Source organism: Pinus tabuliformis, chromosome 4_1 (assembly GCF_031772625.1).
Source record: "Pinus tabuliformis cultivar Carrire ecotype Pingquan chromosome 4_1, CPIR1, whole genome shotgun sequence".
NCBI lineage: Eukaryota > Viridiplantae > Streptophyta > Pinopsida > Pinales > Pinaceae > Pinus > Pinus tabuliformis.
In genome coordinates, this window is record NC_142303.1 from 798,321,716 (window position 1) to 798,335,456 (window position 13,741).

Here is a 13,741-nt window from a genome sequence, read left to right on the forward strand (position 1 = left end):
TTTGACGCAAAATCGGAACCCAATTCGAGTGTAATTACTTCAATCATAACTCAATACAACGCCCTGGATATGTCTGGACAAATCAGGATCTGCAAAAGGATAAAAAATACAGCAATAAACATCAGGCTCGGGAGCGACAGAAGTCAGTCCATGGTTCCTCCTTGTGCCTTTTTTGATGGTGCAGCTCAACAAGGGAGCAGTGCTTGCGGTGTTTTCATCAAGACAACAACAGATCAGTCCTTCGAAATCCATTGGAATGTTGGACAGGGATCCAACAACAGGGCTGAGACAGTGGCATTGGCAGGACTTCTTTCCTTCTGCACTTTCCTTGACATTCCGAAATTAAATATTTTCGGGGACTCTAAGTTGATTATTGATCATGTTCTGTCAAAACATAGAATAGAAAACACTCATCTCGCTGGATGGTTGGATAGAATAGCAGACATATGGAGCAGCAAGAAGGACTATTCTATCTCACACACAGTCAGAGCTCATAACAGGGAGTCTGATGCATTATCCAAAAAAGGCCTAACTTCCCCTCAAGGTGTATGGAGGATGCAAATTAAATTGGCAAACAAATGCTTTTAGATCCAGGATTTCCGTCTCCCTAACATATAACTCACCTCTATGTTTTTTTCTTATGATTATATCTTGTCTTATGCTAGGATCTTACATCGGCACTATACATAGCAAAAGGTATGAATTTAACTTCTCTGCTGGCTTGGAACACAGTTTTGTTTAACAGTTGAAGATAATATGCTTCCAATCTCCATCATTACTCTGCACACTCAGAACTTTCTTCATATCTTCAGCCATATTTATAGAGTGAAAATATCGCACAGCTGTCTATGTAAAGGCATTTTGTTGATTATATAATATCAATATAAAGCTTTTTTCATGCTGAAAAAACGGAACTATATGAGAAGTTTAAGCTCCATCGTGATATGTTTATTACCAAAGAAGCACTCTCAGTGCTAGATTCGAACTGGAACCGCACTTTTCAAAGTTGAAATTGAGTTTGAACAAGGAAATAGTTGGATAAAAGCTCTCGATGAAACTTTGTTAGGTCCAGGCCAAAATTCGAGTTCCTCGCTGGACAGAATACTAAGAAAGAATAACTCAGTTACCAAAGGAAAGTTGCCATGAATATATATGGAACACGAAAACACCCTGTAAATTATTACCATAAAAATTGTTGTCCTAAAATAATAACAATAGAGGCGTGTCAAATTAATTTTCTTCATATTCCACCACTGCGCCTGCATTGTCCATCTTTCTGACATTACAGAAGCATGCAACATTCTGAAAATTTGCTTCAATTCGCTTTCACCCATTATTTTCGGTTAGTTCCAATCTAGATCGAACTGGATATGGTATAACTAGAAATCTGCGAAGCACTCCAGGTCTTCCTTCTAATCCTCTTATAGGGAGGGCATTTTTCATTTCAATTTAAAAAATTTACGTGGCACAGCCCACCCTCTCACATTTCATTTCAAGCGGGACTGTGAGTTTGAAATTTTGAGCGGGACTGCGAGTTTGAAATCTTGCGCGCGGAGGTTTCGTTGAATGTGTGTAGGTGGACAGTGCATTTTCATTCACTACATCCACTTGCATTAAGTACATCCAAGTGATTAAATCGGAGCGGAGGAGCCTGTCAGAGCGGGAGCGGTGGTGGAGCCTGCTGCAGTCGGAGCTATGGAAACTGCCGGAAAATAAATCATGATGTATAGGCATGTATGTTACTATGCATGCGTGTTGGTGAATCAATAAGGCAATTATTGCTTTAGTGATTTGTTTTTAGAATTTGCCGAGATGATGCGGGGTGGAGCATATTTTTCTGTTCAACCTGGATAATTTGAACAAATTGGAACATTTTATACTCTGGAGTTATCAGGGGTAAGTTTACCCAACTGCATTCCTCACTTTCAAAACCTGAGAGAGTTAGAATTGTGGTACTGTGAGCAACTTAGGGAGCTTCCTGCAATTGTAGGCTGGGGCTTTCCAATGTTGAAGAGGTTGACACTTGGGGCCGAAGCAAATTAGAAAGCATGATGGTGGGATCATCTGTTTCTACTTTGTCAAGTGAAGAAACAATACCACAACTCGAAGATATAAATATAAGTTTTTGCAGTTCGTTGAAGACATTGAGAACGAGGAAATTACCACGTTTAAGCTTATAAGAAGTTGCGCATCTATAAATTACCTCGTTTAAAGAAGTTAAGCATCTATGAGTGCACGGAGTTTGAAGCACTCGAAATTGAGAGTTGCGGTCTTCCCATGCTCGAGGACTTGGCGCTTAGTTTTCTACACAAGTGTGAGACTATATGGGACCCTCTGGTGTGATCAACAAAGGAGTGATGCCCAAACTTCAACATTTTAACATATGCTATTGTCCATCGCTGAGAAGATTGGTATTTGAGGAGCTATCTAATTTAAATGGCATTAAAATATAGGGTTGCAATGAGCCAAGGGAGTTAGCGGTGGGGAGTGGCGGCTTTCCAAGGTTGGAGACGTTGCAGTTGTCTCAGTGTTCGAAGGTAGAGAATATCGTGGGGCCCATGATGTATGGGATGAGCAAACAATGCCTCAACTTAGAATATTGAGGATATCAGTGTGTCTATTACTCGAGAGCAAGGTTGGAATTTGGATTTCTCTTTCCCCGTCATAATTTTTTTTTTTGACGTTTTGGGTCCTTATGCTTCCCGTCAAGAAACGTTATATTAAAAATTTTCCCTTCAAGAGTGATGTTCTCATAATAAATTAACCCTTCACTAATAAAGTTTTGATTAAAAAATTACCATTCAATAAATAATTATGTTGAAAATTTTCATATATTTATCGTAAGAAAAAAAACCAAAATTTGAAAAAACTCAATTGTGGAGGTTTCAATAAAAAGTGTTGAACATTTGAAATTTGCTCATTTAAATTATATAATCAGTCCAAGGTAAAACGCTTGATGGTTATCCATTTCATATATTTAAATTATCATTTAAATCCAACAATTTACATTATGCTACATGAATATTTAGATGCCTAATAAGACTAAGCTCCATGCAAATTCAGAGATAATTTATGACATTATCTAATATAATGTTTGATACAAAATATAAATATATGACACCTTAAAAAGGCATAAGAATGTACCACCAACTTCCAACCATCCAATAAGAGAAATACGTTTGGAAACAAATTATTAATTCATACATATACATAAATGATGGTTTACTCAAAAATCCAGTTACACCAAACTAATATCACAACTTACAAGTTTCTAAATTCCATTGCTCCAATGACAATTAAAGCAATGAAATGTTTCATGTTTCATGAAAGTTACGCATTAAAGCCAAATAAAGAAGGGAATCACATATATGTGCAAAAAAATCTCCTTGTATTTAAATGCATCTTGAGAAGCATAAAGCGAGAAAAGATATGTCATAGTACCAAAATGATAAAATCCAAAGGCATCACATCTTTTATCACATTTTCTACAATATTGGTAAGATGTGGCCATTTTTCAACCTTGATGGCATTTTTCATGTGCCATCAACCTATAACAACAACACATGAAAAAACTTTCAAATGATATCTTCAATTTCTTTTTACATCAGTGATCATCAATGTAACTGTTCATGCCTGTATAAACAATAAACAATAAAACAAAGAATGTTAAAATTTCATATAAAAAATATAAATATAGTAGAGGAAAATTATATATAATATATATAAACTTTGTGCAAAGTAAAAAAACATGTAATTTAATAATTCACACCTATCAAAGAGTCTTCTTTCCTTTGCAGTTTTCCAAATCTCATAAACTCGTTCCCATTCCACATCTGTTGTGTTAGGACCTATTAATGATATACGCATCAATGCATCAAGTTTGTTAATTGAGAGTCTTGTTCTCCTTATATCTTTGATCATATTTTGCTTAGAGAACCCTCGTTCACATGCGACAGTGCTCGCTGGTATGACAAGCATTGCTTGCCATAATTTTAGCATATTTGGATACCTAGAGTGCCAATATTTTGTTTGAGAAAACACTTTCCATGCATCTTTCATTGGAAATCTTTCTCCATTCAAATAAACCACATCAATAAATTGGTATAGTTCTCTTTTACACGCTGTAACATCAAATGTTGGTACATTTTCACCTTCATTACATGTTTTATGCTGCAAATGTGAAAAAAGTATTTCAAGCCAATGCTTTGCATTATTTTCTCTGACATAAAGATCTGATAGATAATGACAAGGACTAAACAACCTTGCTGCATTAAAAAGATGAAGATCTGGAAATCTTGAATTGAAACTCTCAATCAATGCTTGGACATAATTTCTTGTAAGTTGTATGCAACTCTCAAGGGAGCCATCAATGCAAGTTGCCATTGGTTGTGGCAATTGTTCATCATGGATTGGAATATACAACAAATCATGTCTATGTGTATTTCCCTCTTTGTCAACATTTTCATGGAACCCATCTTTAGAGTCTTTTAAAAATTTAGTAAGATGTACAGCACCTTCAGCAAAAGAATCTGATTTGTAGAAATATCTTTTAAGAGAATTTAATGTATGGTCAATAGCTATTCCAAGTGATGTGACATCCACATTATCTTCTTGAAATTTTTTGTTTAGATTATTCAGCTCATTCAAAACATCAGCACGCATAGTCAAACAAAATTGAACTGAAAAAATTCTTGCCTTATTATACCATGAATTCTTTCTTTCTCTCTTCCACAAACTCAAAATAGCAGGCATTAATGTAACTAGTCTTTCAACCACTTGACCCCTAGAGAGCCATCTAATCCCATGGATTTGAAGAACCTGCAAGGATTCTATTTCCATTATCTCCAATAAAGAAACGAGTTCATTATTTCTCTTTGCCGAATTTCAACCCATGAGTATACCTTGTTTGCTATTTTCTCAACAAACAAAAACTCTGGTATCCTTTTTGAAGCATCTGATGCTGCAAGTGCTTCACGATGTGCAATGCAATGAGTACCAATAAGATTTGGTAAATCATTTTTTAGCAATGTGACAAATCCATTTTCACATCCAACCATAGATGAAGCACCATCAGTCGAAACTGCTATTAGTTTCTCATTTTTCAACTGCCTTGATTCCCTTAAATTAATGATGGTATCATATATAGTCTTTCCTTTTCCATGAGGAACAGTAATCATTTTCATAAATTGTGACAGTGGAGGGCCCAATCCTTTCAAGTCTAGATATGTAGAATACACAACAAGGTGTTGTTCCAAACCATTGTCTATACTTTCATCTAACATTATAGAGAAAAATGGGCTTTCAATCATTTTTCTAGTTTGAACCTCTTCAAGGTAATCTGATATAGAGTGAATGAATTCAGTAGCTGCTTTTCTATTTATGTAGGAAGAATACTCCACTCGAGAAGGCATATTAGGTGTTCGAAGATGCATTTGAAGATAACAAAGATCTTCATAAGTAGCAATTGAAATATCCTTTTGCGCAATAAAATAAGCTAACTTCATAGTGGTTATGACCCTTTCCTTATTAGCCTCATTTATTGTCACTATGTGTTCTGTAATGGGCTTTGCCAACCTTTCAATTTCATACAAATTTCTCTGAGTTGATGTTTGATGAATAATAGATTTTGCATGAGTTGTTATAGCATCATATTGAATGGTATTACATCCATCTCCAATACCCCACGGACCTTGAGCTTTGTATTTCTCACAAATTTTGCACTTCATACGAATCTTTCCATATTCAACGTTGATACTATAAACCCAAGGATGTTTTATCGTCCACTCTTCTCGAAATTCACGTTTTGAGAAAGCCTTCCTCCTCGAACTACTAGATCCACCATCTTGTCCTTCCTTTTCATGGCCAGGAATTTCTAGATTAACAACAAACTCTTCATTTACATCTTCATTAGCATCATCATTCAAATCGGGTATAGATGGAATATCTTTAACATTAGAAGTCTTTGATGTCTTAGAATATCCATAAAAATTGTTAATAGTTGATTGACCCTTTCTTTTTGGAGGCATTTCTATTTAAATAATGTACCTACATGAAAAACAATAACAATAAATTAATAATTTAAAAAACTTACAAAAAAAATAACTTTATATCTACAAATAGAACTCTTAGAAACTTAAAATCCTACCACAAAAAAATGCCTTAACAATGCACCATGTCACCATCTAATCTAAATCATGTGACATCAATTTAGGCTTCGATTTCAAAGGAACTCTAATTATGGTAAAGCTTCGATTTATGTTCGCTTTTAGTATCGCAAAGTGTGTCGGTTGTCCCATTGTGCGTGAGAAGGCCTTGTTTTTAGCAGTCAAAATGGAGCACGATTTTGGTTAATTATTTTAAATCTAGTGTTCTCCCTAAAAGGTTATAAGTTAAAACTTAGGAATAGAGTATTCCATTTTTCCTGAGATAGTGTGGCTATTAGTAGATAAACTGTAGTAGGATTTTGATAAGAAGATGGTAGAAGACGGATTATATGAGAGTCATGACTCACGAATGAAGATGCAATTTCCTAGGAAAGTGTTTTTGGACAAGTGGAATCTTGTGACAGTGAAAGATGTTGATTGTCACATGTGTCTCATTGGGGGAATTATCAGATTAATGAAAACAATAAAGCCCTTTACTTTCTAGTAAAGTTAATGGATTATCCGACGGAAGCCCACTTCCTTACACAATAGACTTCTTAAGGAAAAAAAATCAATTCACAGTAGCATACATGTAGTTATCCAAATTTTGCGAAAAATCAGATTTTGAGTCATCCTGAGAGGGCTAATATATTCCTTGTTGGATAATACATTCCTTCTTAACTTTTGGTTGAAATAGTATTAAATTATAAATTTGAGTGGTATAATTTATAAAACCGTTTTAATTAAAAGTTAAAAATTTAAAATCAATTTATATAATAAAATATATTTTAAATAGTTTTAAAATTTTGAATCAATTTATATAATAAAATTATATTTTAAATAATAAATGTCATGACTTCACTCACAATTTTAGGGTTAGGATAAAGCGAAAACTCCTTTTACTCCATGTAAGTTCTAAATAATAGTTTCCATACTTCATATAAATAATAACATAATTGTGATTATTGCTTGATGAGTCATCAAAATATATGATCTTAAAAAATTCCAAATGTAATCAAAAGTAAGGAAAAGTACTAGGATTCTCGTTAAGAGGGATTCCTTGGTTGGTAAATTCTGAAACATTTGCCATTATATTCAACTTCAGTGAATTTTATTAACAATTTAAAACTAAAATTAACAATTCACAATTCACACATAATAATTAAAATTCACAATTCACACCTATGGTCTCTAAAAGTAAAAACAAACAAATTAACACGCACTATCAAATCTAGGAGTCAAACCACACACAGACAGTAACTTTCCGTACCGAAAACACTAGTTGGTGATGAAATCCAACGTCGCAGAATTCAATACAGAAATGGCAGTTGGAACAGTTACCCCGACAACCTGCTTAATGAATAGACTGGCACAAGTTTCTCCACTAAACCGTCTCGAGTGAAGAGAACCCCCCAGAAAATCCAAGTGAGTCTAGTTGACGTCTGCTCCAGGTACAGTGGGATCTTCCCTCCACCGTCACCTTAGGAAAGAATCCTATAGAATATGGTCACTAAGGTTACCAACGGAAACAAATATACCTGGGGGAACAGTCTACGATCCGATACGCACGCAAGGGCAGAGTAACAAGCTCAATCCCCTTGAAGGCTCCTTGACATAATCCAAGGTTTACCAACAAGTGACCCAGGCTCCTCGACAATGGTTAATCCGAGGTTTACCGTTTTTAATACGTGAATATCTTCTATCATTCCCAATGAGGAAGGATTGATTCCCACACTGGTTCAGATATGATCTCGTGCTTCTCCTTTAAGAGGAGCTTTCCCAGAACATAGATGTAACAATTGGAATTTATCTCCTACCACAAGATACAGCTACTTGTTTGTTTTACTATCTTGGAGAGTTAATTACTCCCTACTCCAAGATACTAGCCTAAGCTAGATTGGTGGAAAGAGCCCTAAAAATGTAAAAATTACTAGATGAATTTTAATTAAGCGCTGTGTTATTTAGGCTGTTATTACTCAAAAGGATAAATGGATATGAAACCAATGGTGTTATGACCCGACCCAAAACTGAATGCAATCGAATATGATAATGTAATATTTTCAATTCGATGAATCCTAACTAAAGTAAGGAGAGAGTTTCCATTCACTTCCAACAATGCAAGAAATTGATTACTAAGAGAAAATATAAAAAATTCTCTAATGCACTAATTTCATCAAGAAAAACTAATGCAAATCAATTCCAAAAAGTTTTTATTTTTTTATTTTTATGTGTTAAAAAAAAAAAAAAAAATATGTAAATATGTTGAAAAGAAAGCTGATCTAAATCTACGATTGATTTTTCAGAATGTAAGCTATGCAATTGTAATCTATGCACAATTCATTTGAAAAGTATGCAAATGTAATCTATGCACATTTTTCATTCATATTCTGAAAATGAGAATTCTAATTATGCAAATGTGATCTACACAAGAGAATTTTCAAACACAAGATGATTCTAATGTAATCTAAGAACCAATCAAGTGCAAGTCAAGAAAATTGGGTTAGAGATCCAAAAAACAAAAAATAAAAACACTCAAAGGCGATTAACACTCATACATAATTTAGCCAAGAATATTTTTAAAAACAAAAAAAAAAAAAAATGTTTTTATCACTGTTGGTTGAAGTTTTAATAGATTTATTCGTTGTAAAATAAGTTTAAAAACCCAGAAGTTTTTTGAAAACCAAAAGAAACTTTCAGTGGAATGTCAATTTCTAGGCCAAGAAACCATATTCTGCGTAATGATAAACCCTTGTTTTAAAGAGTTGTGAGCAGTTACACATACAAATCTCTTGTGAAATAAAAAATTAAATTACTTATTAAATCAAAAATTAAAACGTAGCAGCAATCAGACCCACAGTGTTTGAAGAAAAAAAAAATCAATCACTAACTTGAAGCGCAAATTTGCAGTTTCCTGGCAGTTTCCTTGGAGTCAATCTTGAACTTTTCTTGGAGTCAATATTGAACTGGGCGTGAAAAAAATAAGAGCAAGTAAAGACGAGGGAAATGGTTAAGGAAGAGGTTTGAGCTAATATGTGAAGACATAGAAGAGGATGGAAGCATTGCAATGGAAAAATAAGAAGAGCAAGTAAAGACAAGGGCAATGGTTAAGGAAGAGGTTTGAGCTAAGATGTGAAGACTTAGAAGAGGATGGAAGCACTCGAATGGAAAAATAAGAAGAACAAGTAAAGACAAGGGTAATCAGATTAAGGAAGTTGCTATATATTGAAATCCTCATATCTATATTAATATTTATTTGAAGAAGAAGTAAAGACAAAGGCATATCGAATTAAGGAAGTTGTTATATGTTGAAATCCTTATATCTACATTAATATTTATTTGAACTTTGATTTTGAATATTAATCTATATAGTTAAACTTTTAAATTTTCTTAGCATTTCAACATCTTAATAATATTGTTAAATCTTACATATAATTGTAATCTTAAATTTGAAATATTTTTTTTTTATAGAATTATCAACATTTTATTAGATCCTCATATATATATATATATATATATATATATATATATATATATATATATATATATATAACATAATATATAACCATTCCATATTTTTTGAACCACCCCTTATTTTCTCTAAAACAAAATATAATTTAGGTTGATTATATTATTTTCTATATACTATTTATAAACAATATATATATATATATAATTTTAATAATAATTATTATTAATAAATTTTTTTAAGTTAGAAAAAATCAATTATTACAATTTTTATTAAATTAAAAAAATAATTAAAGGATTGACCCCATACAGAAAGGCCATGGATCGGGCTCTGCGGATATGTAAAGGACTGTACGGGAAACAAATGAAGAACAATGTGATGAAGGATTTGATAGATGCCCATGTCTATAACAGAGATATTATTGCTCCCAAGTCTTGCATATTTTAGCCTTTCTCGCTGGCTCGTATACATTTTCTTTTGAAATCTAGATTAGCCCAGTAACTTCATTCAAAATTTGTTACTATTCTTTTGTTCCTAGTCCAATCAGAGCTTTAACCTCTTTCGATTACCCAATTCAAAATTCTTATTTGTACAGAGGAACATCTCTTACCGTTTCTTATTCTTTTGTATATCACAATCCCTGATAGGACAAGTACAACTAATTTGACCACTTTTGCTTCCCAATACAAAACTTGAAATACGAAGCACCTCATCTCCCTTTTCAAGCCCAATCCCTTTATCACATTTTAGTTGTTCTTTGAAAGCTGTGAGGGGAAAAAGAACACAGGAGAATTTCCCCAAACTATAAAGGTAATTTAAAGTTTCACAGATTCTGATTTTGATCTTGAGCTTCTGAAGTGTGGGGCTGAAACTCAACTCTGTCCTTGTTGGGAACCTACATTCACTATAGCTTGGATTTTTATACCGTAGGTTGAAGGCATTTCATAGGTTGATGTTTCACTCGGAGGCATGGTATGGAGGTTTCAACATATGTTGAGATTAAAGAGTATCTGCATAGCAGGGGGTTTGTGACAGCAGGCATACTTTGTCCATTATTTTGACGGGCATATCAATGTTTTATTTATCCCTTCTGAAGCAAAGTATGGGGTCAAAGACATTGTATCAAATCCATTTGATTGTATATCACAATATAATATTCTTTTAATTTTAAATAAAGGTGCTCCTTGTAGATTCATTCCATTTAATGGGGGAATTATTTGTCTTCAACTGATGCAAAAACATGGTATGTGAGATATATACTACATTTAATAATAATACGTGGTTTATATTTGCATGTTATAACATATGTTTAAGATTCTCTTCTCTGTCGGATAACTGGTTTTAGGATTTCAGATCAGTTTTTCTAAAATTTTATCATTAATGATAATCTGATAGAGAAATGTTTAGACTCTTGAGTGAGATTTCAGATGATCTATCATAGGATGTAGAATATTGGTTGGACTTGGAAGACTTGAAACATGGGAGGGCTAGAGAGAAAACTGCAGCTGATCGTAGAGCTTAGCCCTAACAAGAAGCTGCTTACACTGGTTGGAGATGATAAAGAATCAAGAATAAAAACTTTTTCTGTCATAACATTTAAATGAAGGATATCTTCAACTTAACGGAATCAGTATGTCTGAGATTTAAACTGCATAATGCATTTAATAAGAATGATTTATTTTTGCATGTCAAATACAATCAGTAATCTATTGTCTGTCAAATGACTGGGTTTAGAATTTCAGATCAGTTTTCCTAAAATTTTATCAGTAGACCCACAGTGTTTGAAGAATAAAAAATCAATCACTAACCTGAACTTTGAAGCACAATTTGTAATTTCCTCGCAGTTTCCTTGGAGGCTGGAGGCTGGAGCCAATCTTGAGCTGGGCGACAGGCGTAAGTTTGAATCGGCAATGCGTTGAGAGAGAGTGTGCACTGTGAATCATGAACTCGATTGTAAAAAGAAAACAAGCCCACGGGCCACATTCGTTGGGTAAAAGACAGGGAGACCATGCAGTGGCAATGGGCATGCACAGATCTCCGAAATCATCCAGGGAAAGATTCCAAATTTTCCCACAGAAAAAATCTTCGGCTAAAAGGGAATTGCCCATTCTCTAAAAAAAAACTAAATCTCTGACTGAGAAAAAATGGCTATTGCCATTGGCTGCTCCCACATGCTAATTTCGTTCCTCCCACATGCTAATTTGACAGCCTCCGGCTCCGCCCAGGGTTTGAGGTGACGTGAGGAACTATACCTGTAACAGAACTATACTATACCTGAACTATACTATACTATACCTGAACTATACTATACTATACGGAACTATACTATAACAGAACTATACTATACCTGAAACAGAACTATACCTGTAACCTAGGTATAAGAACGTTTTGGAAAAAATTCGAAACGTCAAAAAAACGTTTTTACCTCTTCTGGGCACGTCAGTCAAAACGGGCATGGACAAATTCCAGCCGTCAAATACGTTTAAAAAGGCTTATGACGGGCAAAATTCCCGTCAAATTCCAACCCTACTCGAGAGATGATTAGTGGTGGCAAAATCTAATTTGGGAAGATGATAATGTGAAAAATAGACTCTCACATATTTCTATTGAATACTGAATACGATGTGTATACAATTACCATCATAAATGTTTTGTTATACTTCACATAAATTGTAATATTATTAATTTAAAGTGTGAGATATTTTGTATTTAACCTTATTTAAATGTTATTTCTCAATTATGTGATGTTTAAATGTTATTTTTATATAATTTAATTAATCATATTTTTTTAATTTTTTTAATTAATTCATATATTTTTGTTATTTAATAAATTTAATTTGTTTTTTATAAATTATTTAATAATTATATTAAGCTAATAGAAGTTATTTAATTTTTTTAATAATTTATAATTTTTTATCTGGAATATTTTTTATCAAAGTCGATAATAATTATTATTTTGATCATTATTAAAGTATATTTTGTGTTTAACCTTATTTAAATGTTATTTCTGAATTACATAGTGTGGGGTTTAAATGTTATTTTTATATAATTTAATTAATCATATTTTTTAATTTTTTTAATTAATTCATATATTTTTGTTATTTAATAAATTTAATTTGTTTTTTATAATTTATTTAATAATGATATTAAGTTAATAGAAGTTATTTAATTTTTTTTAATAATTTATAATTTTTTATCTGGAATTTTTTTATCAAAGTCAATAATAATTATATTTTGATCATTATTAAAGTTAATAATAATCATCATTTTTATTCATTTTTTCCTTTCCTAACAATAATATTTATATTTTATCACCTTTTTTCTATTAAATTAATTTAATATTCTTCATATCATTAGTTGAACTTCAAGTCTCTCAAGATAAATGAAGAATTCACTCTAAACATTGGACAAATCCTTAAAAACAACACACAGTTCTCTAAAAATATTCATGAGCAAAATTATACTTTATTGTTTTTTATATATTTTATTATAAATTCTATAGGTTATTATTTAATGTATAATTATTAATTTTAAATTAGATTTTTTTTTTTGTGAGCTAAAGTAGGACCTTTTTTTTACTATTTATATCAGGACCATGTTGAAATATGTACAAGCATTTGGTAGCCTCAACACGACCAGAAGGGAAACCGGGTCTGTTGGCCACCTTAAGTCTTTATAAGCCGACCAGTAACAAAAAAGAATAAGTTTGCAAATTCATGCCAAATAAACTTCGCTACCAAAAATACTAATCTAGTTCCCTACCGTCATTAAAACTATTAACAAGAAGAGGAGAAATTGTTCTCAAAGAACTGACAAGGAAAACCATTGGAACAACTAGAAGGATTAATCTACCATGATTTCAAGGGGAGTGTCTGCGTCTCTCGTCACTGGAGCAAGCTTCTTCAGCTGTTGTTGAATTTCCTCCAACTTACTGTCCTGCATGAGCATAGTGATTTGGAGATTTTTCATTTCTCGCCTTAAATTGGGTATGCCTTGAGCCATCTCTGCCATTTCCGCTGCAACCTGCTCCATTGCCTTTGCAAGTAATCGCTTCAACACCCAGTATATGTGTAAAGTCTGCTTGTATAAGGTCAGGCAGCCCCTGGTGTTGCCCAGGTCAGGAATAGGGTTA

General features: G+C 32.9%; 1 protein-coding gene across 1 annotated transcript; it reads right to left on the minus strand.

Moving 5' to 3' along the window:
- Positions 1-4,838: 4,838 nt before the first annotated feature.
- Positions 4,839-6,026, minus strand: LOC149178611 (uncharacterized). The gene has a single exon (XM_089422169.1). It carries the CDS (start codon positions 6,024-6,026, stop codon positions 4,839-4,841), a length of 1,188 nt encoding a protein of 395 aa, XP_089278295.1.
- Between the last annotated feature and the right edge of the window lie 7,715 nt (positions 6,027-13,741).

Coding starts and splice junctions, on each gene's coding strand:
- LOC149178611 (XM_089422169.1), bottom strand. CDS start 6,026: ATGCCTCCAAAAAGAAAGGGTCAATCAACTATTAACAATTTTTATGGA.